We start from the raw sequence: 26,990 nt of genomic DNA, 5'->3' as shown, positions 1-26,990 counted from the left end.
ATTGGTCACTTAGAGTGACACAGGTTCTGCTGGCTGCCCAGCCGTGTTTGTTGTGTTGGTGCATTTTGCATAATTTGTCATGGATTGGACACATGCCTTGTAGTGTAGTTAAACAGACTGCCAAATTAGTCTCTGTGGTTTCGGTGAGTACATTTGTATTTGTATATTACTTATATATTTTCACTACTTAGCAAGTATCGCTGTAAGTACAAGCTACAGATAGACCGATATGGTTTTTTCAGGGCCGATACCGATTATTAGTAGTCAAGGAGGCCGATAACCGATATTTGGAGCCGATATTCATTTGCAGTAAAAGTGAAAATATCGGCGTCAAAACTTTGAATAATACAAACTCCAACACTTAACTTTGTTTAAATGCCTTTAAGCATATGTTTATTAAACAAACAAACGAAAAGTGCAGGGAGTTCCCAGGGTCAGCAGCATCTCTTATAAAGTTAACTGAAAATTTTTATAAAGTTATAAAAGTTTTATAAAGTAAATAAAACAAAGTTAAATAAAATTTGCAAAGAAATTAACTCTTATCGGCTGTACCGATAATCGGTCTATCCCTAGTACAAGCATAGCTTCTTATATTACTCATTAAGTATCTAATTGGCGAGCTAATACATAAGCCTTAAGCCTAGCAAAGACTATAAAACTTTAATGGCTTTTTATGAAAAAAAAACCTGCTAAGGATCAGTTCATACATCACAACATACGTACGACACGTATGCTATGGCTATTCCTTCAGTTGATGCCTGTGGCGTCTCTGCACACAGGCTTGAATGATGGATGGACACTCACTCCGATTATTCCCAGTGTATAAGCTAACACAAACAACCCCAACTAAGTTACCTTTCATCATTGCTGTCTGCAAACACCATCCAGCAACATGTCAACAACTAACTACAGTACATGTTGGAGGGAAGAGGTGCACAAAACACTTAAAGACCAATTCCAGTCATGTTTTAAGATATGTAAAATGCTCTGCTTGAATTTATAAATACGCATAATTACCTTGTAAAAATCCTTCCAAGGCATCTCTTCCTCCCCCCTCCAGAAACCCCTTATCACCACTAACTAAAGTGGCAACAAATAGCTTTGAAAACCTCACCTGAATTAATCATTACTGATATACCAACTCAGCGCCTCACCCTCACAGATAGATTCAGGGTTTTGTACAAATGTGACTTTACGTACTGGACAGAGAACAACACTGCTTTTGTCTGTTAAGGTATCTGTAATGTATGCGCTGACGCTTTTATGCAAATCAAGTTGCTCACGGAAAAAAAGTAACCATTTTAAACTGGAATTTGAATTCAGAAAACAAAGTGTAGAGACAACCTGAACACATAAAAGTACATTAGATAGGAAGCGTGACAACCAGAGGACGAGATCACTTCAGGGAATGATATACGCTTTAAATGATCAAATGATACGACTGGTTGAAGTCATCAACTTCAAGGTGAGAAAATCTACTCTTCTTTTGTTTGAAATATTGTTTGCCTTAGAAAATATGGTAAAATTAACAGAACATGTTAAGGCTGGTTTTGTTGTGGCAAAAAAGTTCCCCGAACCCTCTTGTCAGCCACTTAATTTCAATCTCCAATAGATAATAAAACTCTTAAAAATAGGTTAAAAAATTGGTTGAAAAACTCTTAAAAATAGAATCAAAGTCTTCAAAAGACTCAGAAAACTCCCCTCAACTCTGGCTCTCTGCCCTCAGCTTCTGTCCCTTCAGTTTTTTCCGACACATTGTCAACTTTTCCGCAGGACTCTTCCTCACTCTGGCCAAATAGGCACGGCCATGCACTGTACAACAGATAAGGGAGGGGCTCGTGGGTAGGGGACACCTGTTTTCTTATCTCTAGATCAGATAAGGCGGCCAGCTTCCCACCCTTTTATCTGCACCTGGCTTTTATAATGAGCCCAGCGAGTTTCTCAGCTTAGGATTCTACTTTAGAGCTTTTAACGCTTTGGATTATAAGAACTTACTTTAAAACATTTGATTATAAAACCGTAACTATAAAACATTTGACTGTAAAACCTTAACTATAACATTTGACTGTAAAATTTTAACTTTAAGGCATTAGACTATAGAAACGTTAACTTTAAGACATTTTGACTATAAAAACTTTAACTTTAAGACATTTGATTATAAGACCTTTAACTTTTAAAACATTTGATTATGAGAACTTTCACTTTTAAAACTTTTGATTATATAACATCAACTCTAAAACATTTGATTATAAAGTTTCAACTAAAACATATCATTATAAAACTTTTGATTATATAACTTCAGCTCTAAACATTTGATAATAAAGTTTTAAAATGTTTTCCAACATTCCCTCCTGTGGGACTGAAAAGTCCCATACCCATACCAACAGTTTTAAGTGATCATCAAGACAATTAATATCACTCATGACGAATGCATCCTCCAGGCAAAAGTTTTTTCAACAGTTTCCCATTAACTTGGACAATTTTCAACATTTTAGACTAAAATGACTTGACTTACTTTAAAAATGTATAATGACAATGACCAATAGTTGTAGCCCTTGTCTATTATCATTAGATTCAGCAGCATCTAACATTTCTTCAAGTTACAGAGACACCAACAAGGCTGCAACCTGGATTTACATTTACGACCCAAATTAGTTTTTAACTATGATACAGACTCAATTTCATACAGATGCGTCTACATGACTGACATTAGAAACAATAGCATCAGCATCAGTGTTGCCAGATGTGTAACTTTCGCATTTTTTGCCCTCTGTACGATATACGATCAATAATGCCAAAAAAGGCCAAATGTACGATCATTTTGCCCTTTCAAAGAAACCCACAATAACGGTTCAGCGATGTATCTGTCACTCATTGCATCTCTTGCTGCAAGCAGCTTCCACCATGTTGTCAAATGAATGTGCACACAGTGAGACGCCCTGAGGCTTTACTTCACCAACCACTGTAGATATGGGGCTTTTGTTTTGAAGGGTAATAACAGAAGGAATGATTGTGTATTCTTTTTTTGGATCCCCATTAGCTTGCACAGAGTGGTCGCTAGTCTACTTGGGCTCCACACAGAAACAATAAACATCAGTGGCCTGTAAACAAAGCAAAACAAAATTGTCATCTACACATCTACAAAAAATTTAATGATAACAAAATATACACACACGTAACAGAAATCTATATCGGACTCATCAATTTTTGTTTCAGTGACTTTTAGTGTGACGGGCTGCAAGTGACTCTGTTGTGTGAAACATACAGTTGCCGTCTTGTTCAAAAGATGGGAACCCCGTGTTGTTACATTATTAAGGTGCGCAGGGCATAGTTTTGTAATTCAGTGTGGTATTTTGCAATGCGAGAATTTTAAAGCTGCAGAACGATATTGTTGTATTTTCAGTCTGGCAGCACTGATCAGCATGAAGGCAGACCATTTTTAAGTAGTTTTTCTAAATTCCTGTAACTGTCCAATTCTCAGTCAAATCAGATTAAATTGTTGCATTCAGAATGAAGTTTATTACAAAGTCTAACAGTGAGCAGCACGTCAGTTATAAGGAAGGAGGATGTAATCTACCACTGGAGCACAATTGACTGACAACCTATTGCAGTTTGAAGCAACTTTTTGAAATGGGTTGACCTTTAATGTGATCCCTATTCTTCGTCAGATGAACCACACAAACCAAACAGAGGATGACCTCTTCTCCTGCTACAGTCCTTCAGTCGTCGGCTACCGGTACTTCGCTGTGCTGTGGGGATGTGCTGTGACGATCACTGGTACGTTAGGGAACCTGATGACCGTTCTAGCCTTCGCTGTGGACCCACATCTGAGGACTCGCTTCAATGCGCTTATCGTCAACCTGGCTGCAGCTGATCTCCTGTACTGCGCAGTACTGCAGCCTATCTTAGTTGACTCCTATCTACACCTCAGATGGCGCAGTGGTCAGCTCTGGTGCAGCATCTTTGGGCTGCTCCTCTTCCTCACCAACTCTGTCTCCATTATCACCCTCTGCCTGGTAGCGATGAGCAGATATCTCCTTATTGCAAAAAGGGCCGTGTTCGATCGTGTCTTTTCCAACCACGGTCTTATTTTGCTCCTGATCTCAGCGTGGGCACTTGGTCTGGCCAGCATTAGCCCACTCTGGCCTGTTTTCGTGTTCTTGCCACAGGTGTGCACATGCAGCTTCCATCGGACCAGGGGTCGCCCCTACACCACCATCCTGCTCTTTGTCTACTTCTTTGTCGGTCTGGGATGTGTTGGCACATTCTATATCCTCATTTACAGACGTGTCAGGATGGCATCACAGGCTCTGCTCTGCTACAGGTTAAGCCTTCGGTCATCAGGACAAAATCAAGCTTCTCCATCACAAGGGACTAATGACAGTGGCATAGAGGGTGGTGATGGCCAGGCAGAACAGGCCCAGAATCAGGAAGAGATCACCTGTGAAAAGTCTCCCCAACCTTCACAGGGCTCTACCGCGGCCTCAAATCTATCCCTACCTGATATCGTCTCTGCACCAGCTTCATCTACACCTGGTCCTGAAATTCCAGCACCTATGTCCCACTCTGCAGCCTCAATAGATGACAAGGAAATGAAGCATGTGACTTGTATGTGTTTAGCTGTTTTCCTGTGCTTTGTGTTGTGCTTTGTTCCATTCCTGTTGCTCAACATTGCAGACAGACGTAGCCGCGCCCCACAGGTACTGTACATAGTCTGTACAAACCTCACTTGGCTCAACAGCTGTATCAACCCGATTCTCTATGCTGCCATGAACCGAAAGTTTCGACAGGCCTATCATGTGCTGCTCACCAGAGCTGCAGCACCATTCACCTGCCTCTGGATCTCAAGACGGGCTCAGAGATCCTGATTGGTTGTAACATAAACTTTCTTGATGTTTCTGCTAAACCGTTGACCGTTCAGCTTACATTCAGCCGCTATGAAGTTGCTTTTCTCTACCACATAAGGTAAATATTAAGATATTCACTCCGATGATAGTTATAGCATATGTTGTATGTTGCACGATATTAGATTTTTTGCCGATATATCCGATATGCCGATATTTTACAACTCATTTTGCCGATTACCGATACCGATATTTTTTTCCCGCACACCTAATTGCAGAGATCATCAACTCTCTTCTGTATTGGAATTAGCGTACAGTATAATGGTGATACTCTTATCACATTTGTTACAACGGTCAGGGTGACGGGTCTTGAGATGGTTAATCAAGTTTGTAGTGTTGAAAGACTTTGCCTTGACTCTTCCTCGCATCACCGAAGCTGAGCAGTTGCTCCGTATTTTGGACACTTTGAAGAACTTCCACACCACGGACATTTTGGCTTCTAACTCTCTCATGCTGCAGGTAGACACACGTGACGTCATCACGCTGCGCCGTGCAGGTCTTCTTTGCGCCGGGCACATTGCGCCAAGGTCGGGCATTTAATCAAGTATGCAGCAGCCCATCATTTTATCGGTCAATTATATCGGCGGATATCGGTGTGTTGGCCGATATCCGATAGTTCATTTTTAAGCCGATATCGGCCGATACCGATAATGTGCCGATAATATCGTGCATCCCTAATATGTTGTGATGATAAAGATTAAGCTCATATTCAAACATGTTACAATTGTATTGTTCCTCCATAAAAGTCAAGTTGCAAGAATTGACCTATTAGTTCAACATATTCACAGTTAATTTCACACACTTTGAACCATACTGGGTATTTCAGATTCCTGCATCCTATACAATATGCACTAATGGTTTGAGATCTACTTAAAACAGTTGCATTACTGCCACTGAGAGAAGCAGGTTCAGTGGCTGTAGATGTGTAATGATATTGTGAGAAAACACCCCAAACATTATGGGTTACCTTTGCACAGGGTCCAAAAGAAACTTCTTATTCTATCTGACAATAGCTGGTGACCAGCCATACAACTGCATGAGATGAGATTTATTGTGTATTTCTATTACTCTATTCTTTACTCCACTACATTATGGAGGGTACTTTGCAGAGCCAGATGATTATTATAAAACATGATCAACTAATAAATGATGATGTGTTTTGTATATTAAGCGACTTTTGTCTCTGTAAACTAACATCAAACCAAGATTTGTCAACTTTAAAACTGTGATAAATTTAAATCTGTCATGAGTCATTCTAGTTTAGTTATGTTTTTGTCTTGTATTTCGGTGTTCAGTTATTATTTCTTGTTTTACCTTGTCACTTTGTCTCCCTGTCATGAGTTCTCATTGTTTAGTTTTGTGTTTAGTGTATTCCATGTTCAGGTCACAATTAAGTCTTGTTAAGGATTTAACTTGTGTCTTTTTGATAAGATCATTTCCTGTTTTATTTTGTCACCTTGTCTCTCGTGTTGGTCCACTTCCTGCCTTTGTGTTTCCCGCTTGTTTGATTATGTGCCCTGCCCTGATTGTTTTCACCTGCCCCTTGATTGTCTCACCTGTGTCTGATTAGCCTCACCTCCTAAGTTTATTTAGTCTTTGTGCTCCCCTGTCTTGTTGCCTGTTCATTGTCGTCCTTCTTGTGGAGTTTGATCTATGTCTGTGATTTTGTTCCTCGTACTACTTTGGATATTCTTCGTGCCTCCCCTGATTTCCTCGTGTCCCTTGGATTACCTGTTCCTGGATTTGTTCGGAAGTTTTTTTTCTGTGTCTTTTGATTTTCCTTTTAGTCTTTTGTTGGAGTTAGATTTTGTCTGTCCATTTTTGCCTTTTATTTAATTAAATCCGTTATCTAAGTCTGCTTCTGGGTCCTCACCTTTTTGTTTCTATTTGAAACTGTGACAAAATCTGTCATTCCATGACATCACATCGGAAAGCAGCAGTGGTTGAACACTTTGTGGATAATAATGTTTTGAGCTGCTTGTTGTTAGTCTTATTCATAGGAAAGATGCTAAAACTAATCATAGAAGTCATGATGGAGAAAAATCAAGCTACATCAGAGCACTAATAGAGGAAAAATGCCAGAGCTACACTGTATTCATTGCACAACACCTTGCTGCCTGCAACCAATGAATATAGTGTTTTCACTGCTTTGTGACACTCGTCTATTTTCTTTTTGGTCTTTTTGTCTTGGCTTCAACTGTTTGCTCAGATCCTGTTTTGTTAAAGTGATCATCTCGGAGATCTCAGTTTCGTTCTGTTTGGCAACTATGGCGATAAACGGTAATTACGGGATCACATTTCCCAGATATCAAAACAGTGTTGCATGTGTGACTTCGACAGTCGGCTCCGGGTGAAACAGTTGTAACTCGCTGACGGTCGCTTTCCTTTTTAGACTGTTTGCCTTCATGTGAGCTTCAAATCTGTTTCTTTGTAGTCATCTTTGTATCTGTAGTCATCAATCTTTTCTTTGTTTGTTCAGCCATAGTAGATTACTGTTGACTCGCACTTGCAGAGACCGGAAAAGCAGCCGCTTAGCTCCGCCTACCCTCTCTGGCAGACCAACCACTGCTGGGTGATTAAAAAAAGCATCACTAACTCATATCTCCGACCCGCGCCGTCTCTCTCCGAGTCAATTTCGGGATTGTCCTGTATTACAAAATGTAATTCTCCCTCTCAGTGAATAAATACAGACACGATCTGTCTGTGTTTCCGTGCTCACTCCGCTCTAATGCATAAACTACGTTTACACAGCTGGAGTGACAAGATACAAATAAAAATACGATTTTTAAGAGACACAGCAGAGAAATGTTAAACCAGACAGGAATGAAATGAGAGGTCTCCCCGTATCCACGTGATCGTTGCCGTGGATACGGGGAGTGCGGGCGGTGCTTAATGTGGCCCAGGACACATGTGCGTTCACACTACCAGACGTATGTGGATAAATGCGTCACAGACCACCTCAGTATGTGGCCTGAGTGATCGGATCTGAATGCGTCTTCAATCCGTCCTGGGAGCGTTCACACCTGTAGTTAAGGCTGTCCACTTGTGATCCGGTCAGGAAAACCACATGTTGATACCAGGTCTGAACGGGGTCACAGAGGACGCTCATTCAATGAAACACCAGCAGGAAGCCACACATTAGCACAGCAGACCACAGCAGGAGCTTTACATCAAGTACAGAGAGCAGCAGAAATCACAAGCTATAAGGTGAGAAATTCATGACCGTTTTGTTTTTAAATAATAACGTCTATCTGAACGTATTCAATTTAAAAAGATACATTCATTTAAAATGTGAAGAATATCGTATTTTTTAAGTACTTCTTTCATAGACGGCAATTTTCTTTTTACTATACAGTAAAACCTGTTTTAATTTAGTTCTTTCCTATTTTATACTTATTTATAAAAAATCATTTTGAAATGTATGCTTGCATGACAATGTTTTTCTCTTAAAAGGAGATATGGCAGATGCGCTTTAAATGAAAATACATTCAATCATCTTAAAACTGAAGAAAAGCCCTTGAAAATGTTCTTATCTTTTATAATCAAACAAAACTATTAATAGACCTACAACAAACAAACAATCTTTAAAGTTGTTAAAAAAGGAAGTGGTTAAGTATCTACACCATCTGTGACTTCCTTTTTCACCTTTGGCACTGCCCACAACACAATGAGTGGTAGATAGGGCTGGGTTTGTTTGTACTTCCTTTCAGCACATAACAAACAAGTTAACCTATTTTGTGATTCCTATCAGGCGACAAAATGCTGATGAACCACACAAACCAAACAGAGGATGACCTCTTCTCCTGCTACAGTCCTTCAGTCGTCGGCTACCGGTACTTCGCTGTGCTGTGGGGATGTGCTGTGACAATCACTGGTACGTTAGGGAACCTGATGACCGTTCTAGCCTTCGCTGTGGACCCACATCTGAGGACTCCCTTCAATGTGCTTATCGTCAACCTGGCTGCAGCTGATCTCCTGTACTGCTCAGTACTGCAGCCTATCTTAGTTGACTCCTATCTTCACCTCAGATGGCGCAGTGGTCAGCTCTGGTGCAGCATCTTTGGGCTGCTCCTCTTCCTCACCAACTCTGTCTCCATTATCACCCTCTGCCTGGTAGCAATGAGCAGATATCTCCTTATGGCAAAAAGGGCCGTGTTCAATCGTGTCTTCTCCAACTATGGTCTTATTTTGCTCCTGATCTCAGCGTGGGCACTTGGTCTGGCCAGCTTTCTCCCACTCTTGCCTGTTTTCGTATTTGTGCCACAGGTGTGCACATGCAGCTTCCATCGGACCAGGGGTCGCCCCTACACCACCATCCTGCTCTTTGTCTACTTCTTTGTCGGTCTGGGATGTGTTGGCACATTCTATATCCTCATTTACAGACGTGTCAGGATGGCATCACAGGCTCTGCTCCGCTACAGGTTAAGCCTTCGGTCATCAGGACAAAATCAAGCTTCTCCATCACAAAGGACTAATGACAGTGGCATAGAGGGTGGTGATGGCCAGGCAGAACAGGCCCAGAATCAGGAAGAGATCACCTGTGAAAAGTCTCCCCAACCTTCACAGGGCTCTACCGCGGCCTCAAATCTATCCCTACCTGATATCGTCTCTGCACCAGCTTCATCGACACCTGGTCCTAAAATTCCAGGACCTACGTCCCACTCTGCAGCCTCAATAGATGACAAGGAAATGAAGCATGTGACTTGTATGTGTTTAGCTGTTTTCCTGTGCTTTGTGTTGTGCTTTGTTCCATTCCTGTTGCTCAACATTGCAGACAGACGTAGCCGCGCCCCACAGGTACTGTACATGCTCTGTGCAAACCTCACCTGGCTCAACAGCTGTATCAACCCGATTCTCTATGCTGCCATGAACCGAAAGTTTCGACAGGCCTATCATGTGCTGCTCACCAGAGCTGCAGCACCATTCACCTGCCTCTGGATCTCAAGACGGGCTCAGAGATCCTGATTGGTTGTAACATAAACTTTCTTGATGTTTCTGCTAAACCGTTGACCGTTCAGCTTACATTCAGCCGCTATGAAGTTGCTACTTGTGATTTATTGTGTATTTCTATTACTCTATACTATGTATACCCTTACATATAAGTAGCCTTTATTGTTAATAACAAGGGGCTATCGTCTTTGGCAACATGAAAGCAGAAGCGAAATTGGCAGTACTTGGCATTTTGGGTTAGATATATTAATTGAACAAGGTTTCGGTTCGCCACCCTATTTATATCTTATATTTTAATCTTCTAAAGTAACTAAAACATACTGCAACATATCTGGAGGCTCTGAGGAGAATAGGACAGAACAAAAAAAGATACTCAAATGCCACCAGATGGACTTTGGAGATCGTTTGAAAGGGAATTATTTGAATCTGTTTCCATCCAGATCTGGATATTCTAACCCCTCGATCCCACAGGATTAATCTCTGGCGTGTTCCGTCTGCGCCGGGTTTCTGGCCGGTCAACAGCGCGAGCCCTCGCCCACAGGAAGCGGAGTGCTGGCCCAAGCAGCTGGATTCGCGAGATCACGAGATCGCGGGAGAGCTACATTATCGCGCGAGAATTGAGAAATCACGCGATAAAATCAATGTTAGCAGAGCAACACACAAACTATAGTTCAGTTTGCACATCCAAGGTTGATTATCTGCTCATTTGGAAATCATTCCGTGATTTTTGTGCTTCTACCATGGAGGAGTACGCTACTTAATTAAAAGTGTTCTTTTTTCGAAATTTCAGTGTGTTGATCTTAAAATAAACGGGGAAAAACGGGAGTCTGTACCGGTCTGAACATGGTGTTTAATTGAAATGACCGGATGATGTATGCTGCTTTCGTGTGTGACTTCCTGTTTGGAACGATCTGCTCTGCTGAGCTTGACGCGCATTTGAAGCGGCCTCCGTCAAAAATAGACCCGGCGTGTATCTTTAGCGGAGCAGAGCGGAGACACGCTTCTGGGACTCGCCGGAGACGGACTGCGGCGGGTGCTGTGGAATCACGATCATTGACTTGAATGGGCGCGATCGACTCCGGAGGTCGCGTCGCACACGGAACGCGCCGGAGACGGATCCTGTGCAATCGTAGGGTAATGCCTCCTCCAATCTGCAACATATGACACTCTTGTTGATTCAAAAAAATTGGTGTTTTTATACTAATCTCTGTGATGGTCCATTACATACTATGAATGCTAATAAAAAGTTATTTTTCTCACTGATAGTCGACCCTTGTATACAGATCATTGACTGTAAACCTAAAGGATTAAAAATGTACTTTTAAGAATCAACGAATGTCTGTGAGCCCTTTAAAAATGAACACTAGAACAGATGTTTGTTTTTGCGTGAGACAGGGTATTTTTTTTACTTTTAGAAACATACAGGGAAAGGGGGGTGACTATATAGCAGAGGGAGCGTAAATAGTTGTCAAGATGTCCTACAAGCGACATTGCAGGGCTTCAGGAGGGATGAGATTGTTGATGTCACTTGTGATTTCTCCGTCTGCAAATGAAGTGCAGGTACGCTAAACTTTACATGAATAGAACCAGGGCAAGTTTTTTTTGAACAAGCGACACGTCCTACAGCCTGTTTGCTGACACACGGAGCAGGTCAGGAGTCAGGACATCTTTATTGAGAAAATGACACAGATCCCTAACTGGAAGCGATGTGAGCGAGCAAACATCAGTCTTTTATTCTCCATGAGGATATCCTGACCTGCTCCGTAGCATATCTGATATTGTCCCCTAGCTCGCTGCATGTTAGGCAGAGGTGTAACAAGGCAGGCAAAGTTGGTTATGCTCCGTCATTCGATGATGCTTGTGTGTGAGTATTTCTTTATTATGTGGTGTTGCATCGTGGTTGTACAACTTACAAATAAACCCAGCGTTGTCCTTTTGGGAGACACAGTACTTCTTTTTGCTAGCTTCATGTTGCTATGGCTTTGCAAAACTGAATGCTAATTCCCATTATGGGTGCATGACGTTTTGCTAACTAGCTAAAAATAGATCGGATTTCATATTTTTCTCTTACCATGAAACAAACTTTGGTTAAATAACTTTTTATGTCATCGTTTTTTAACTGTTCAACTAATGGTATTAATTGACTAACATTTCCTTCATGTCTGTTTACAGTTTAACGGTTAATTATTAACATCCCTATTTCATACGCAAAGGATGCATGTCAACAACAACATGCCTAACACGTTAGACACAGTATGTGCATGTCAGCAGCACTTAAGCTCTGTTTTGGTGGCCTAAAGGGGAAGGGCAGTTTCAGTGCTTGTTCTGCATTGGCTCGCATTTCTCTTACTGCTTTGTATGTGTACATTTCCACACTTCAGGCGTTCATGTTATGGCCAATAATAGACCCCTGTGTGACAGAAACAGGAACCCAATAGGGTCAGTTGTCAGTTGTCTTATAAAGAATTGCGGTTGCAGAGAAAAGTATTTGCTTGTAGAGCACAACTCAGCTATCAGTGTTCACCCTCACTGTCTGAGGACAATACAGTAATTACTTCTCCCTACTACTTAGAACAACCGCATGCCTTTATCGTTTCCTCTAAACAAACACACCAGTAAACATGCCGTGTCACTGTAGTGATTTGTCAAAATGGAAATTGTTTAAATACTTATATTAAGGCAGGATGTTGTTTCACTGCACCAACAGAAAGGTTTGAGTATCTTGATGGAATAGTTCCGACAGCACAGCATGACAAATGCTGCATGACTGTAGAGCTTATATTTGCATGGTGTTAACCTGAGAGAACAAATGCGGCTCAAGATTTGACAGCATGAGTTTGGAAACGCCTACATTGTAAATATTACACTTTTGGAATAAAGGATCAGAACAGACCTGTGGGATGTTGGCCTTTATAAATACACCGGACTTGCCCACAGAGACTTGTTTCACTTTCACTAATGTGTTAGAAGCACAGTTTCATGAAAAGGTCAAACTGACAATAAAGTAGGCTGGTGATAATATTACCATCCACACACTGTAGGCAAAAATAACAAGTCTGTAAAGCATATCTCCCTATTAGAGTCAACCTTTTTCCACATTTGGTTATTACATTTAAATTTGAGGGAAAAAAAGCTTTTGTGGTAAATGCACAAGATGTCTCTTCCTCAATTAAAACATGAGGTGGAAAAAAACCCTCCTTTACATCACTTCATCATGGTACTAACGCAACACAGAGGATGGTCATGAACTGAAACACCAGCAGGAAGCCACACATCAGCACAGCAGACCACAGCATGAGCTTTACATCGAGTACAGAGAGCAGCAGAAATCGCAAGCTTTAAGGTGAGAAATTCATTACTGTTTTTTTAGTAAATAATAACTTTTATCTGAACGAAACAGGTATAATGAAACCTGTTTTAATTTTGTACTTTCCTAATTTATACTTATTTATAAAAGCTCATTTTGAAATGTATGCTTGCATGACAATGTTTTTCTCTTAAAAGGAGATATGGCAGATGCGCTTTAAATGAAAATACATTCAATCATCTTAAACTGAAGAAAAGCCCTTGAAAATGTTCTTATCTTTTATAATCAAACAAAACTAAACAAACAAACTTTAAAGTTGTTAAAAAAGGAAGTGGTTAAGTATCTACACCATGTGTGACTTCCTTTTTCACCTTTGGCACTGCCCACAACACAATGAGTGGTAGATAGGACTGGGTTTCTGTTTGAACTTCCTTTCAGCACATAACAAATAAGTTAACCTATTTTGTGATTCCTATCAGGCGACAAAATGCTGATGAACCACACAAACCAAACAGAGGATGACCTCTTCTCCTGCTACAGTCCTTCAGTCGTCGGCTACCGGTACTTCGCTGTGCTGTGGGGATGTGCTGTGACGATCACTGGTACGTTAGGGAACCTGATGACCGTTCTAGCCTTCGCTGTGGACCCACATCTGAGGACTCCCTTCAATGCGCTTATCGTCAACCTGGCTGCAGCTGATTTCCTGTACTGCGCAGTACTGCAGCCTATCTCAGTTGACTCCTATCTTCACCTCAGATGGCGCAGTGGTCAGCTCTGGTGCAGCATCTTTGGGCTGCTCCTCTTCCTCTCCAACTCTGTCTCCATTATCACCCTCTGCCTGGTAGCAATGAGCAGATATCTCCTGGTGGCAAAAAGGGCTGTGTTCAATCGTGTCTTCTCCAACTATGGTCTTATTTTGCTCCTGATCTCAGCGTGGGCACTTGGTCTGGCCAGCTTTCTCCCAGTCTTGCCTGTTTTCGTGTTTGTGCCACAGGTGTGCACATGCAGCTTCCATCGGACCAGGGGTCGCCCCTACACCACCATCCTGCTCTTTGTCTACTTCTTTGTCGGTCTGGGATGTGTTGGTGTATTCTACCTCCTCATTTACAAACGTGTCAAGATTGCGTCACAGGCTCTGCTCCGCTACAGAATGAGTCGCCGGTCATCCAGAAAGAAACCAGCCTCTTCATCTCAAAGGACTGACGACAGCGGTTTAGAGAGTGGTGTGGCCAACACATGTAGCTGTGAAATGAGCAGCCAGGGGGAAGAAGCCCAAAATCAGGAGGAGATCACCTGTGAAAAGAGCTCTGCCAAGGCCTCAGATTCATCAGCAGACAAAAAGCCTACCCCTGAAATCGTCCATGCAACACCTTTATCCGCACCCGCTCCCACAACTGCAGCCTCCTCCTCCCACTCAGCCTCTTCAGGAGATGACAGTGAATTTAAACATGTGACACGGATGTGCTTTACGGTCTTTCTGTGTTTTGTGTTGTGCTTTGCTCCATTCCTGTTGCTCAACATAGCCGACAAACATAACCGTGCCCCACAGGTACTGCACATGTTCAGTGCAAACCTCACTTGGCTCAACAGCTGTATCAACCCGATTCTCTATGCTGTCATGAACCGACAGTTTCGACAGGCCTATCACGTGCTGCTCACCAGAGCTGCAGCACCATTCACCTGCCTTTGGAAAAGGAAGTACGATTTGAGATCCTAGATTGTTGTATTTTAAACTTGCCTGATGTTTCTTGTGATGTAAGGTCGGTATAAAACTCTTGATGCAGTGAAAGTCCAGCTTAAATTTAGCTATTAACTGTCATATAGTGAACAAAAGCACAGCTTGAGTTGGATGGAAAAACGTTTGTTTCATAACAAACATTTCTGGCTTCTCTATTTACTTCACACACATTTTTTACTGTTGTTCGCCTTTAAACAATATAATTTAAGTACAGTATATTATAATGTATATATAAGATTATTTTATGTTTTTAAATTGTGTACTTTTTTTGTAATACATCACCTGTATTTGTGTGCAAAATTTGAGCAACCATTAGCTTTTACGTCAAGGCAACTTGCAATTCTATTTTGTGCGTGTGTCTGTTTCACAATAGTAGTAACCACTGGGTATTCCCATCTTACACAAGATGTCTTATTTTAGTATTACAGGAACTTATGTTACCTTACCTCTGTCTCAACTCTGTTTCACCGCCTCAACGTTGATAGAAGATGTTTGGGTGGGGCGATGGGGAATGTGACCTATATATGTGTAACCAATAGGATTAGAGCACATGGTACAACCAATTTAGAAACATACTAAACAATGGCACTTTTTATGCAGTCTGGAACATAATCGTGACCCACTACAAATTTCGCCTCTACAACGTGCTATGATATTATCTTAATTGTTTATCTGTGCTGGACCGAAGACCACACAGCTAAACTTCCAGCCCAACTAACAATATAATGTACTTTTTCACTGCCAGTCCTTTGACAAAAAGTTATATCAAATTATTGATATATACGTGAAAATAAAGAAATCATTACTTTATATTGCTCCGATCCTGAAACCATTACAACGCTGACTAATAATGCTGCGTTCCACAAAACTGGTAAATCGAGGACTTCGCAGTAGAAATGTCCCACTTCCGACCAGAAAAATTGCGTTGAACGCCATTTAAAGTTTGAGTTCGTACTTGTTTAACTCGGAGCAGATTCATCTACCCCGACTTCACCATCGAAAGTAGTAAATTTCTACTGGGAAGTTCGGAGTTCCCAGTTGTCTGGAAAGCAGCACAACTGCTAGCTTAATTGACACATTAGCAGAAATAGCCTACTAAAGTTACACAGCAACATCTGAGTTGTTTCTGGCCACTTTGAGGGATAAAAAAAGAATTTACTGACCGTTAAAAGCTTTTGTTTTGAGTCCACTAACTCCGTCGGGAAATTATCTGGTAGTTTAGTATGATAGCGGTTCATATTCAATCGGAAACTAGCCAAATTCTGACGTGATGCTGCACGGTCTGCCGACGACAGCTGCTTTCCACTTGTGGAGGGGAAAAAAACTAACCATAATGTTCAACACAAAAAGCCAAACCGCTATAAAACTTACAAACCATACATTTTCCATAGAATTGTATTTAATTTAATTACAGTGGCACGTTTTACAATACAATTAGGCTACGATCAGATAACAGGCTTAAGTATGCTGCAAGAAAAGTAAATCTGTATCAGCTTCTGTGATACGATACAAATACGTGTCATGCACCGTATTTACGTCACTCAGTTGATCGATGGAATGTACATACAATAAAACATGTTATTTTGATGTAAATAAGTAAGTTTGAAGAAGGATGTGCCGTGTTACATTTGGTCGCACATCACAGCTTTTAGGTTGCAACTTTCATGACAACTACAAAGGGATTCACAAACATTAAAACAGTGGTAAATAATTATGTTCAGCCTAAAAACATACTCTAATAGTAACCTTGACACCAGTATTTCTTGTCTTGAAACAACAGCTCCAAAATAAAATTATTTCATACACATTTTATGATGGATGATAGTTTTGTGGTCACATAAAGGTGCCTAGAATACCAGTGCAAATGTGTCAAGTACATTCAGTAATTGTGTCTTTCTTGGCCAATGATTCATTTTTAACAATAGAACATCTTAATAAAATTTAATTAATATAAATTGTATTCAGATAATAAAAAAAGTGTTTTTGTAATTATTTCAAAGTGAGCATAAATGCTGATTGCAAAGGCAATTCTTATTGACCAGAATTTGCACAGGGTCTGTCAAGTATTTTAGATTCAAACAGTATTTAAAGGTAAGTATTATGTTGACTGTGGATTTGCTATGTACACATACATTTTTGAATATGGATGTTGTAACGTAAGTAGCTAAATGTAAAGCTGGCGATACATGATAGTGGTTAAGTTAAATATGCACAACAGAGGCTTATTGGATAATAGATTGTGGGGACAGGAAGTTAAATCCTTGAAGATGTAAATCAGGCAGCCCTGGCTCATCTTGCAAAATGTCAGAGTCAACAAAGAGGTTGGGGTTGTTGAGATACATCAGTAAATCTTCCTCCTGGGCTACAATGGGCCCAGACAGCATCGGATCAGGGAGATAAGTGTCCAGAGGAGAATCCAGTGGATGAGGATCCCCGTTTGATCCTGAGAGGAGGGAAAGGGACAAGAGTAAAAATACTGTTTCAGCTTTCATGGCTGTGTTCTTTATTTCTGCTACTGCTCTCACTGAGGAAATGAGAGTGACGACAATGTAATGTGGTATGCAAAAAATAGCACGGACTGAGGCAGTAGGAACATAAAGACAAGTAGGATTAGCTTGAGAGAATTGCATGCATCAAATTATATTCAAACACCATTCATTTATGTCTACAACTACTCTACTTCGCCGCCCTTACCCTTAATAATTCAAATAAAAGCTCAACATTTTGGTAAATACATGTATCCATAAAGCCACAGCCAGCAGCTGCTTAGCCAAACTTCAGTCTGGAAACCAGGAAGCTTGGCTGTTAAATGGTGACAAAATCTGCCAAACAGCACGACTGTAACTAATTAACACGTTGACAGTTTTTTCTTTGTCAACAAGTTTGCAATTTGTTGTTTTCTGTTTTTGTATTGATTTAATAATGAAAGTAATACTGGTTAGTTACTAAGTTTAAGAGGTGCTTGTAGGTGGATGTTGTTGATCTATGAAAAAGTGTCCCAACATTCCTAAATGTTTGCTTTAAACATGTTAGAAGGATATGCATGCAGTCCTCATAAATTATAATGAATTTGGTGGTTTACCCGATAGCTATATGCTGTCTTTAATTGATACTAAGCAAAGTGTGCAAGCATCAGGAAATACAAACAACATGCTGTGAGATTAATTCATTGTGTTAGTAAAAGTTTTGCTCAATCCAATCACTTCACACCTGTTAGAGCAGTGGTGTAACGGATCACTAAACTCACGGTTCAGATCGTATCACGGTTTTTGAGTCACAAATCGGATCATATTTCGGATCAGCAAGAAAAAAAAGCGTATTTATAATAACGTTTACACTCTATGACTATCAAATAAGACAAATACGAGTCAAACACAACACTCTGTCTCTTTTCACTGCAACTCTGCATAGGGATTTAAGGCAGCAAAATTATATTTTACATCATGGTGTTAAACTTCATCGGTCCGCGGATCACATCCGTGCCGAAACCTGAGGAGTGATCACCACGGATAAACTATGATCCATTACACCACTATGTTAGAGTTTATGTTATGTTCGTAAAAGTAGCCAACAGCCCAGTCAGTCACCTGACACCTATCTAGACAGAAACCTTCCCATCATTTTCCTACACCACACGGCCAAAACAGAGAGGGCAACACAAAGCTCTGGTGAAGGGAGAGTGATTTGATTGATGAGGTTTTCAGCTGGATGGGACAGCAAGCCAGAGAGCCAGAACTCACCAGCTGCCTCCACACACAGGCCTTTCATTGGCTCCGGGCCTTCACCCAGTGCCATGTCAGAGTGCATGGGTGACCTAGCCTCCAGTGTGTTCCTACATGACCAATAACAAACAGTCAATACAACCAGTTGCTCACGACATTAACAAGGGCGTGGGTAGACTTCTTCTTAGGTTCAATCTGTTTTTAAGTTGTTGTTTCTGTATAAATAGCACAATTATAATATAAGAGGCATTTTTTTATTCAAAAAACACACTTTGAACCAGCCAGGAGAAAATGAATATACTTACTCCTTTGAAACAAACACCAGCTTGGTTCTGATGTACTTTATGTAAGGGCTGTTTTCTGAAAGACAATGATATCAGCTGTGACTTATTCATCCCCAAAACCATCATTAATTTTACCCATGACCAAACATTCACAAAAAATATTCACGGGGTGAACTTACGTCCACTCATCTCAGAGTAGTATTTCCCGAAAGCCTCGTCTTTCGGCGTGTCGGGATATAGGTAAAGAAGTGGACTTTCTGGGACATTTTCTGCTTCAATGATCTGAAAATTCCTGATGATTTCTTGGAAGGGGATCTGGGAAAGGTCGACTTTGGTGAAGGGCTGGACTGTCTTTACATCAGGCTCACCTAGAATAGACAAAGGATGATCATTAATAAAGAAATACTGACTAGTATGACAGAAAGCTTGTTTGTGTTTCAGCCTATCATGCAACACGTTCAAAATACTTATTTTTTTTAAATCATTACTACATTAAAGTATCTCACCAGTCATGGTCATTTCCACCCAGGAGAAGGTGATTCCTCCAATAACGCTTTCACTGAAGCGCAACAAGAAGGTGCCTCTCATTTTTTTCTTCAGGAGGGACTTCTCTTTGGCTTTAGTCACAAAACCCATGATGAGGCTACAGAGATAAAGAGTCTCATATCACACAAGACGTTTAATTAAGAGCTAAAATGCTCTGTATTGAACCCAGATTAGATTATGTCGAGGATACATACCCATCCCTCCACAGGTCTTCAAGGTAGGTTTTCACCATCACCAAGATGCCATCGAACCACACCCAGAAAGTGTCAGGAGTATTTTCCTGTTAAAAATTTTGGTGGTAACCGTCATCAGTACATCAGAGTATTTTCATACACGATAAACAAACAATACAAAGAAAAGCTAGCAGCTCTGTGAGGCTGCAAAGCTAACTGTAAATCATGGAGATGTCTGTCAGATAACATGTTAATAACTATATTAATCTGCTGATATTTTACTCTAAACCAGAAAATGTCACCTTGATTTTGACACCAGAGGGGACAAAGTCAAGATACTTAAAGCTGATCTGTGAGAGTTAATCCCTCGAGACATGAAACAACCTCACCTTGTTTTGCAAGTTTCCTCACCTTGCTAAATTTTGACCAAGCGACTATGCAGTTGTCGTAGTTTTTCTGCTTTCCTGGTGGGATAAAAAATAAGTGATTACGCAAAATCTCACTCACTGACAAACTTTTTAAACATGCTTACAAGCTGTTAGAGGAGCTGAATTATAGTGCAATCCCTATAAATCAGTGTGAACTGTGCAGAACACCTGCTTGGTGCCTTCATACTTAAAACCCAATAACAGTAACACTTTTCAACGGTGTCATGCAACAGTAAGGCAAACAACGTAAACAGCTGCTGCCAATATGTCAGCAGTGTCTCCCTTCACATCCAGTGTTTGTTCTGAATCATACAAGAAACACTGAATGAATTATTAAATGAATTAACATGTTCTGAGGAAATACAAGCTCAAGGTGTCCTGATCCTGTTTGAAGTACACTCTAAAATGTGACCACATTTCAATTGATTCGAAGTGCAGCTGAGCTCGATCTGATGCATTTCAGTAACCTGTTTCAAAATCAGACCATAGCTGTTATGTGTGATTCAAAGATCAATCAATGTAGTTAAATTCATTAATGAAAGTTTGCAAAGACAACAACTGAAGCAGAGCATAGAAGCAGGATTTACCAAAGAGTCTGTGAGCAATCATCTCCAGCTGAGCATCATCCAGACCACGCTTAGTGGCAGAGAGAAACTGCCAACTCAACATCTCCCCAAACTGCGGCCAAGTGGCAGCAGGAGCGTTGGCAAAGAACATGACGTCCTGGAGAAGCAGACGCACATTAACAAATTTACACAAAATTAACGCCTTTTAAAAGCACAGCTGAATTGTAAAAATGCAATAGGCCCTTGTCAGAGATAACTTACCTTGGTGTTCTGACTGAGCATGTTGAACCAGAGGATGGACGCCCAGGCGCTCTGCTGCTGGCTGGAGTTGGAGATGATGACCACCGGGAGGGAGGAGGCCTATGTTGGGTGCGAGGGGGAAGAGATATATTTCCATTATCAAAACAATGAACACAATAAGATCATGCTTAAGTTTTATACAGGACACATGAGGATCAATCAGTCTTTAGAAAACCATTTAACAAGAGAAGCAGAAGAAACTCCACCTGCAGCTCAACTGACAAGCCTTTATAGTCAAACAGAGAGTCGAAGAAGATGATGTGCAGCTCCTCTGTGACACTGAGAGAAATCTGTCAACACCAAAACACACACGCGGAGAGGGGTCATTTTTTGTTGTTTGCATCTATTTGAATAGAGAAGTACAAAGTTAAACTATAAGTACAAATGATTTTAAGAGGGTTGCCAACTCACATCACTGACTCCTTTGCCGCCGCCTCCAGACTTCTGCTCCTTCAAAGTCTAAAAATGAATAAGGGCATATTACCAACAGAGGTTGATAAAAGGGATTCTAGAAGATGACTTTTTACAATTTGAATGATTCAAATTTGTTTTTTAAAATTGGTGTCCTCACCAGATGTCTGAAATCTGCCACCATGCCTCCGCTCAGGCTCTCTGCCATGTTCAAGGCCTTGACTTTGGTCCCCAGAACATTAAACCGCCGATATCTATGAACATGCAAGGTTCAGTAAAAGAAAACACACATTAAGTTTCTTTTAGTTCATCTGATATTGTCACTTGATATGGAAGCCTTAGTTATGTTAATATAAATGTATAGATAAAACTTACCCTTTGATCTGAGGAGCCTCCCTAATTTCAAAAGGGGAGAAAAGCAGAGCAGTGACCACAGGGGGACATCAAAAAATCGTCCTCTAATGTTTGAAGTCAAGAACTAAAGGCTGCAGGCTCGCTCTGTGTGTAGTAAAAGTTACATAACAGAAGAAGGGATCTTACCTGTCCATGGTAACGTTCACTTTCATGGAGTGGTTCAGCTCAGGGAACTTCACGAGAAGTCTGAAAACATTAGAAATAAGTTCAGTGAAAAATGAATAACTTTAAAATAATAAGATATTAAACGCTTTTATGAGATAAACTCCCAAGGTTACAGTATGGAAGAAAACAAGTTTAAAGGAGCAATTAGCTCAGCGAGAGATGCTGGAGTGCAATACTACCATTTTCGCTGCAGTACCCGTGGATGGTCTAAATAAACCTTGGAACTGCAGTCTACATCTCAAACTTGACAATTCTGAATGAGACATGATCTCGGAGGCGGGCATCATAGACTAAGGAAGTATAGTTAAGCAAGCTCCCTGGCCTCGCCAGATGATGCGTTTTATGTAGTCTGGCGGAGGTTTTCCAGGGCCGATTGGAGAAGCAGATAGCGTCCTCCAAAGGCACAGAGTCCAACTGCATTTTTTCCCTACCATAATGGCATTAGCACCTCATAATAGCATGATAGGACTGAGGTTGAAAATTGGCAAACTGGCCCTTTAAGAGATTAAAGTCACATTTAGGAACAGGATGGAGGTGCAGCTCTGACCTGGTCTTGACAGAGAACTGGACGTTTGTGCGGAGCACCAAGGATCCTTTCCCCTGAGGCATCGATGGCTGTGTCTCAACCACAAAGGAACTTCAACAAAAAACAATAATGTCAGAACTCACAAGGAAATCATCGGAGCGCATGACATTATAAAAAAAAGTTTCCTAAAAGAGACACCTTTTAAGTAAGTTCTTCAAAAGAGTGTCCGCTCTCCTCCACAGTGCTGGTTTTTGGGCCTTCACAGGGTCACCATCGTAGGACAGTTTTCCTTCCAGCTCGTCCAGCTTACCAAGAAACTCACGCATTTGGAACAAACACACTGCCACACAGGTGAACCTACAAAACAAGAGGAAAAGAGGCAAAGTGATGATGCTCTCACAGGTCACAGGAAAATGCAAAAAATATAAATATAAGCACCAAAAATTATGATCCGAGTGTCGCAATTCTCATCCTGAAGACATGTTTACTATTTCTGTCCAGACTTGGTGGTTTTATCAAAATGCAATAATGAGGGCAGTAATGCACAGAGAGATTATTGATATTACTGTTACAGTCAACACCAAGCTGATGTGACATACCACTTCTCAAGCTGGTCCAGACAAAAATTGTCTGGAGCACCAATGCAGGCTTTCTGCTGCCTCCTCTGCCACTCCATCAGCTCCTTGTTCATCAGTAAACCAATCAGGTCATCACTCTTATCCAGGATTTGATTTAGGCTGGACAGTGTGCTCTGAAACAGGATGTATAAGACAAAAGTAAAATAATGATATACATTTAAAATGATGATTATATTTAAGAATATTAATACCCCTACCTTCCTGCTTTCATTCAGTTTGTTGATAAGAAACTGAAAACTTTTCATTTGTTCACTCTTGGTGGCCTCGTCTACCACAGCTGCATAACAGTTTCCACAGTGGGATTACAGTTTCCATGTAAAACAGACAAAAACAAAATAGAACATAGTTGTGATTCATGTTACTTCATTACTCACCCTCAGAGAACGTCATCAGAGCATGCAAATTAAACCTTTTTAAACGTGTTACCTTCCATCTTGAAGGTTTGATATTTAAAATCAAACTCGTCTTGCTGCTCCTCCAAACACAACATTGTATGTTCCATGCACTGTATCCAGTAAGAATAAAATAATGAATAGACAATAATAGTGACTTACAAAGCTCAACATGAAAGCAGGAAGCAACATAATCTCTACCTGCACCGCATTCCTGAGGCCAGCCATTTTACGCTCAAGGTCCTGCTTGCTGCTCGTCTCCATGGGTTCCTGCTCTACCTGCAAAGACTGGATCTAAAACAGAGCAAAGGTTTTGTTGATTGGTTTTGAATATGTATATTTATGAATTAAGCTACAGTACTGGAGACAAACAGCCCATCCATATGTATGCAAATGCACTGACAGCTAAAACATAACAGTGTATTCAGTGAACTCATGGTAAAATATTTGCTTGTAAACATTTCTGGTGTCAACAGCCACTTCTGGAGGAATTTACATTTTTACATTTGAATGCTGTTTTCATTAAAATGACGTATGAGCAGAAGGGTGTGTCTCTTTTATCATAGTATGTCAATAACTTTTGCCCCAACCTGCTCAGCTAGCTCAGCACTCTGCAGGATTTCTTTTTCTTTTTCGAGAAACCACAGGATTGTGTTTGCCAGGGCGCATGGGTCATCCAGGTACCTCTGCTTGGGGAGAGAGAGGTCAGGTGGAGAATAGGGCCGAAGCTAGTTATTAGCATCATACATACAGTAAGGTAGTGTAATCTTTTCCCTCAAGGACAATGCTGATAGGTACAGAACAACTATGCTAGTGATTGTAAGTTAATCAGAACCATTACACCTCACACATTCACAGTGTATCCAAATGCTTTCCCTCCCCAACAAATCCTGCCCATGCAAACCTGGAAGTTCTGCTTGTAGCGTCTAATGTTGTGCTGCTGTAAGAATGACTCTTCCTGAATGAAGCGGCTGTGTTGGATATCCAGATTCTCCAGCAGGATCTGAAAATACACTACGGCCAAGTCATGGTCCTTTATTGCTCTTCTCCTAAAGACAAAACAAAACAAGATACAAGCAGAATATTTTACTAACATGGTTATTAACTGTTATCCTTGAATAATACAAATTATTGCTTAAACTGATACATGGGGCAAAATAGATAGAGCTGCCTTACCAATCCTGCTTCTCTATCCAGGTTGACAGGTAGTGCCGAACATCCATAGGCAAAGCATCCATGTCATAGAGCTCATGTAACTGCTGTCTGTACACAGCAGGCAGCTGCCTCAGCTTTTCCCATTGAGCCATCAGTGAGCCTGTGGTTGGTCGGGGAAACCCCAACATGCACACAAACAGTAAACTACATTATCCGTGTGTACAACGCATGACCGCTTTGGCTCATCTGTTTACAGCAATTTCATATAACTTTACTAGGAGACTGTACCACTATAGTTTTAATGTCAAGGGTTAACACAAGTGCGTTATCAACAATCGAAAGAGCAGAGTGCAAATGGCCTGTGAATCCTAATAATAAACATGTTTGACATTAAACGATTGCCAATTGAACAAACGATATGTTTTAAAACGCCTAGAGATTTTAAGACTCAGGTGTACTTTGTATTTGTATATGACAGTTAGCCCTTGGAAAAACTGTCAAGACATGATCGATGGCATTGCGCGACCCACAAGTTATAATAACACATTTACTCACCGTGTTCGACGCTGTCAGTATACGTCCTCTGAGAAATGTCTTTAAATCAGCTGACTGCTACTGTAAGACAGGTGCATAGCTACCTAACGTTATTGATTGTTACAAGTTAGCTATAGCTGTAGGTAGACGTTTATGCAACAAACAACTTCCAACAAAATGCAGGCGTGTGAATGTTATTTCCTTCGTTTTTTCTATTCTTACTCTGTTTCATTGGATGTGTACTTATCCCTCCCATGATATTCTTCTCCACTAAGCACAGGCACCATTTTGGCTCTTATACCTGCTTTCTAAAACAGCTTAGAGCCAAAATGTCAGGGACTTGTAACACAGTTTCCGAATGAGCTCTGAGCCCACAGCCTATTGGTCAACCTGAACACAAAGAGGCACGCGCTGTTGGTACGTCTACACGTCAATCTGCCAGGGGGCGTGGTCAGTAACAAAATAGAAACTTAAGGCCCTGGTTGAACGTTTCCCGAGAAATGACGTTGTGAAAGTGCTGAAGCAACAATCGCGTGACGCATTTATTAAATATTTCCGAACATCAAAACAGGACTAACTCCGATAATTCATAGCAAGCACCTTGTTTAACCTTTGACAATGCACCTTATTAAATGTTTACTTTGATGTTTCGTTAATATTTGTATGTAAATTCCCAGTAACCTGTCCCATCATGAAAAAAAAGGAAATAGGGGTTTTACACAACGGGAAAATATTACCGTGAACGGCAGGTACTTTGGTGAATGTACAATTCCGGTAAATTTCCCAGCTACACTTGCATTACAATGCATATTGACATTTTGAGAAATGTGTTGGCTCGAGTTCTGTATTTTACTGAAGTACAATTCTGAGGTATCCTTGTTGTATTACTTTGATATTCTCCTTCAGCACATTTAGAAAGCCAATATTTTTACTATATTGATTCGACAACATTAGATACTTGTTACATTGCAGATTTACATTTTTAATAAGCAATATATAAATTAACTGATATATAATACTATATTATTATCCAATACAATAACAATTGTAATCCCAATACTACGGCCTCTCAGTGTTTAAGTGTTTGTGCTACCTTTGTCGAACTTGTTGTCCTTGTTTTTTAAGCCTAGTATGTCTATTTGTGTGTCTGTATATTGAAAGAACTGTAAAACCAGAGTCGAATTCCTTTTATGTACACACATAATTCTGATATATCCGGCAGTAGGCCTATGTAAAGTATTTGAAATTAGCCTCATCTTTACCAGCTGCAACACCATGATGCTTACACGTTAATGCATCACTTTATTCCAGTGATAGCTTATACCATATTCTGAAATCAACCATTCTGCATAAGTACTTTTTGTGCATAGCTGTACTTCCTTCCATCCCTGCAGTTCCCACTCTCACCAGTAGATGTCAGACTTTATACACCATTACAGAGAGTCTGGATTTTAAATAATGGAAAAGATTTTTCAATGCAGAAACTCACTATCAGAGCTGTAGAAGGCTAGAGCCCTGGATAAAATTGTTAATTTCTGTACTTTAATCATGTAAACATAGACATATGATTAAAGTGCAGACTAGGTGATTAGTGCAGGAACTGAACAAACACAGACTAAACACACAGGTCAATGGAATCTGTTTGAAGTGTTGAATGGAAATTAATCAGTTTCCCAGTAGTTGTTTGAGCTGTCTGAGCTCATCACGCCCGCTTTGTCAACTTCCTTGAGTTAATAGAAACTGTGTCCCAATCTCTCCTGACATCAAACATTGCCACATCCATGGATGGACAATAGCATATCAGGAAAAAAAGTTTTTAAAAAAAATAAGACAATTT

At 40.6% G+C, this 26,990-nt stretch overlaps 4 protein-coding genes across 6 annotated transcripts; 3 read left to right on the top strand and 1 right to left on the bottom strand.

Annotated features, from left to right (window-relative positions):
• The first annotated feature begins 3,668 nt into the window (after positions 1 to 3,668).
• On the top strand, positions 3,669 to 4,868 carry LOC138606172 (G-protein coupled receptor 84-like). Its single transcript, XM_069678637.1, has one exon. The coding sequence runs from the start codon at positions 3,669 to 3,671 to the stop codon at positions 4,866 to 4,868; it is 1,200 nt and encodes a 399-aa protein (XP_069534738.1).
• Positions 4,869 to 8,663: 3,795 nt separating this feature from the next.
• LOC138606170 (G-protein coupled receptor 84-like) lies at positions 8,664 to 9,869 on the top strand. The gene has a single exon (XM_069678635.1). It carries the CDS (start codon positions 8,664 to 8,666, stop codon positions 9,867 to 9,869), a length of 1,206 nt encoding a protein of 401 aa, XP_069534736.1.
• A 3,779-nt stretch (positions 9,870 to 13,648) lies between these two features.
• LOC138606482 (G-protein coupled receptor 84-like) lies at positions 13,649 to 14,878 on the top strand. Its single transcript, XM_069678950.1, has one exon. It carries the CDS (start codon positions 13,649 to 13,651, stop codon positions 14,876 to 14,878), a length of 1,230 nt encoding a protein of 409 aa, XP_069535051.1.
• Positions 14,879 to 16,280: 1,402 nt separating this feature from the next.
• stat2 (signal transducer and activator of transcription 2) lies at positions 16,281 to 25,318 on the bottom strand. 3 transcript variants are annotated; one of them, XM_069679093.1, is made up of 24 exons: positions 25,175 to 25,318; positions 24,641 to 24,779; positions 24,369 to 24,513; positions 24,055 to 24,153; positions 23,666 to 23,758; positions 23,499 to 23,577; positions 23,270 to 23,349; positions 23,034 to 23,185; positions 22,633 to 22,791; positions 22,456 to 22,545; positions 21,870 to 21,929; positions 21,705 to 21,725; positions 21,490 to 21,583; positions 21,330 to 21,377; positions 21,125 to 21,208; positions 20,880 to 20,978; positions 20,640 to 20,775; positions 20,036 to 20,088; positions 19,646 to 19,731; positions 19,412 to 19,548; positions 19,085 to 19,273; positions 18,927 to 18,981; positions 18,640 to 18,731; positions 16,281 to 17,342 (listed from the first exon to the last, which is right to left on the bottom strand). In XM_069679093.1, the coding sequence occupies exons 2-24, from the start codon at positions 24,769 to 24,771 to the stop codon at positions 17,122 to 17,124; spliced, it is 2,403 nt and encodes an 800-aa protein (XP_069535194.1). In that variant the 5' UTR covers positions 24,772 to 24,779; positions 25,175 to 25,318; the 3' UTR covers positions 16,281 to 17,121. The 3 variants fall into 3 exon arrangements, with proteins under 3 accessions (XP_069535194.1, XP_069535195.1, XP_069535196.1); XM_069679094.1 differs by having other exon boundaries at positions 24,055 to 24,150; XM_069679095.1 differs by lacking the exon at positions 18,640 to 18,731 and having other exon boundaries at positions 17,189 to 17,342.
• Between the last annotated feature and the right edge of the window lie 1,672 nt (positions 25,319 to 26,990).

This window comes from Semicossyphus pulcher, unplaced genomic scaffold, assembly GCF_022749685.1.
Source record: "Semicossyphus pulcher isolate SPU_LCO1_2020_fin unplaced genomic scaffold, fSemPul1.0.p SCAF_3, whole genome shotgun sequence".
Classification (NCBI taxonomy): domain Eukaryota; kingdom Metazoa; phylum Chordata; class Actinopteri; order Labriformes; family Labridae; genus Semicossyphus; species Semicossyphus pulcher.
Note: the sequence above shows the minus strand (reverse complement) of the source record. Positions and strands in the feature narration are given on the sequence as shown.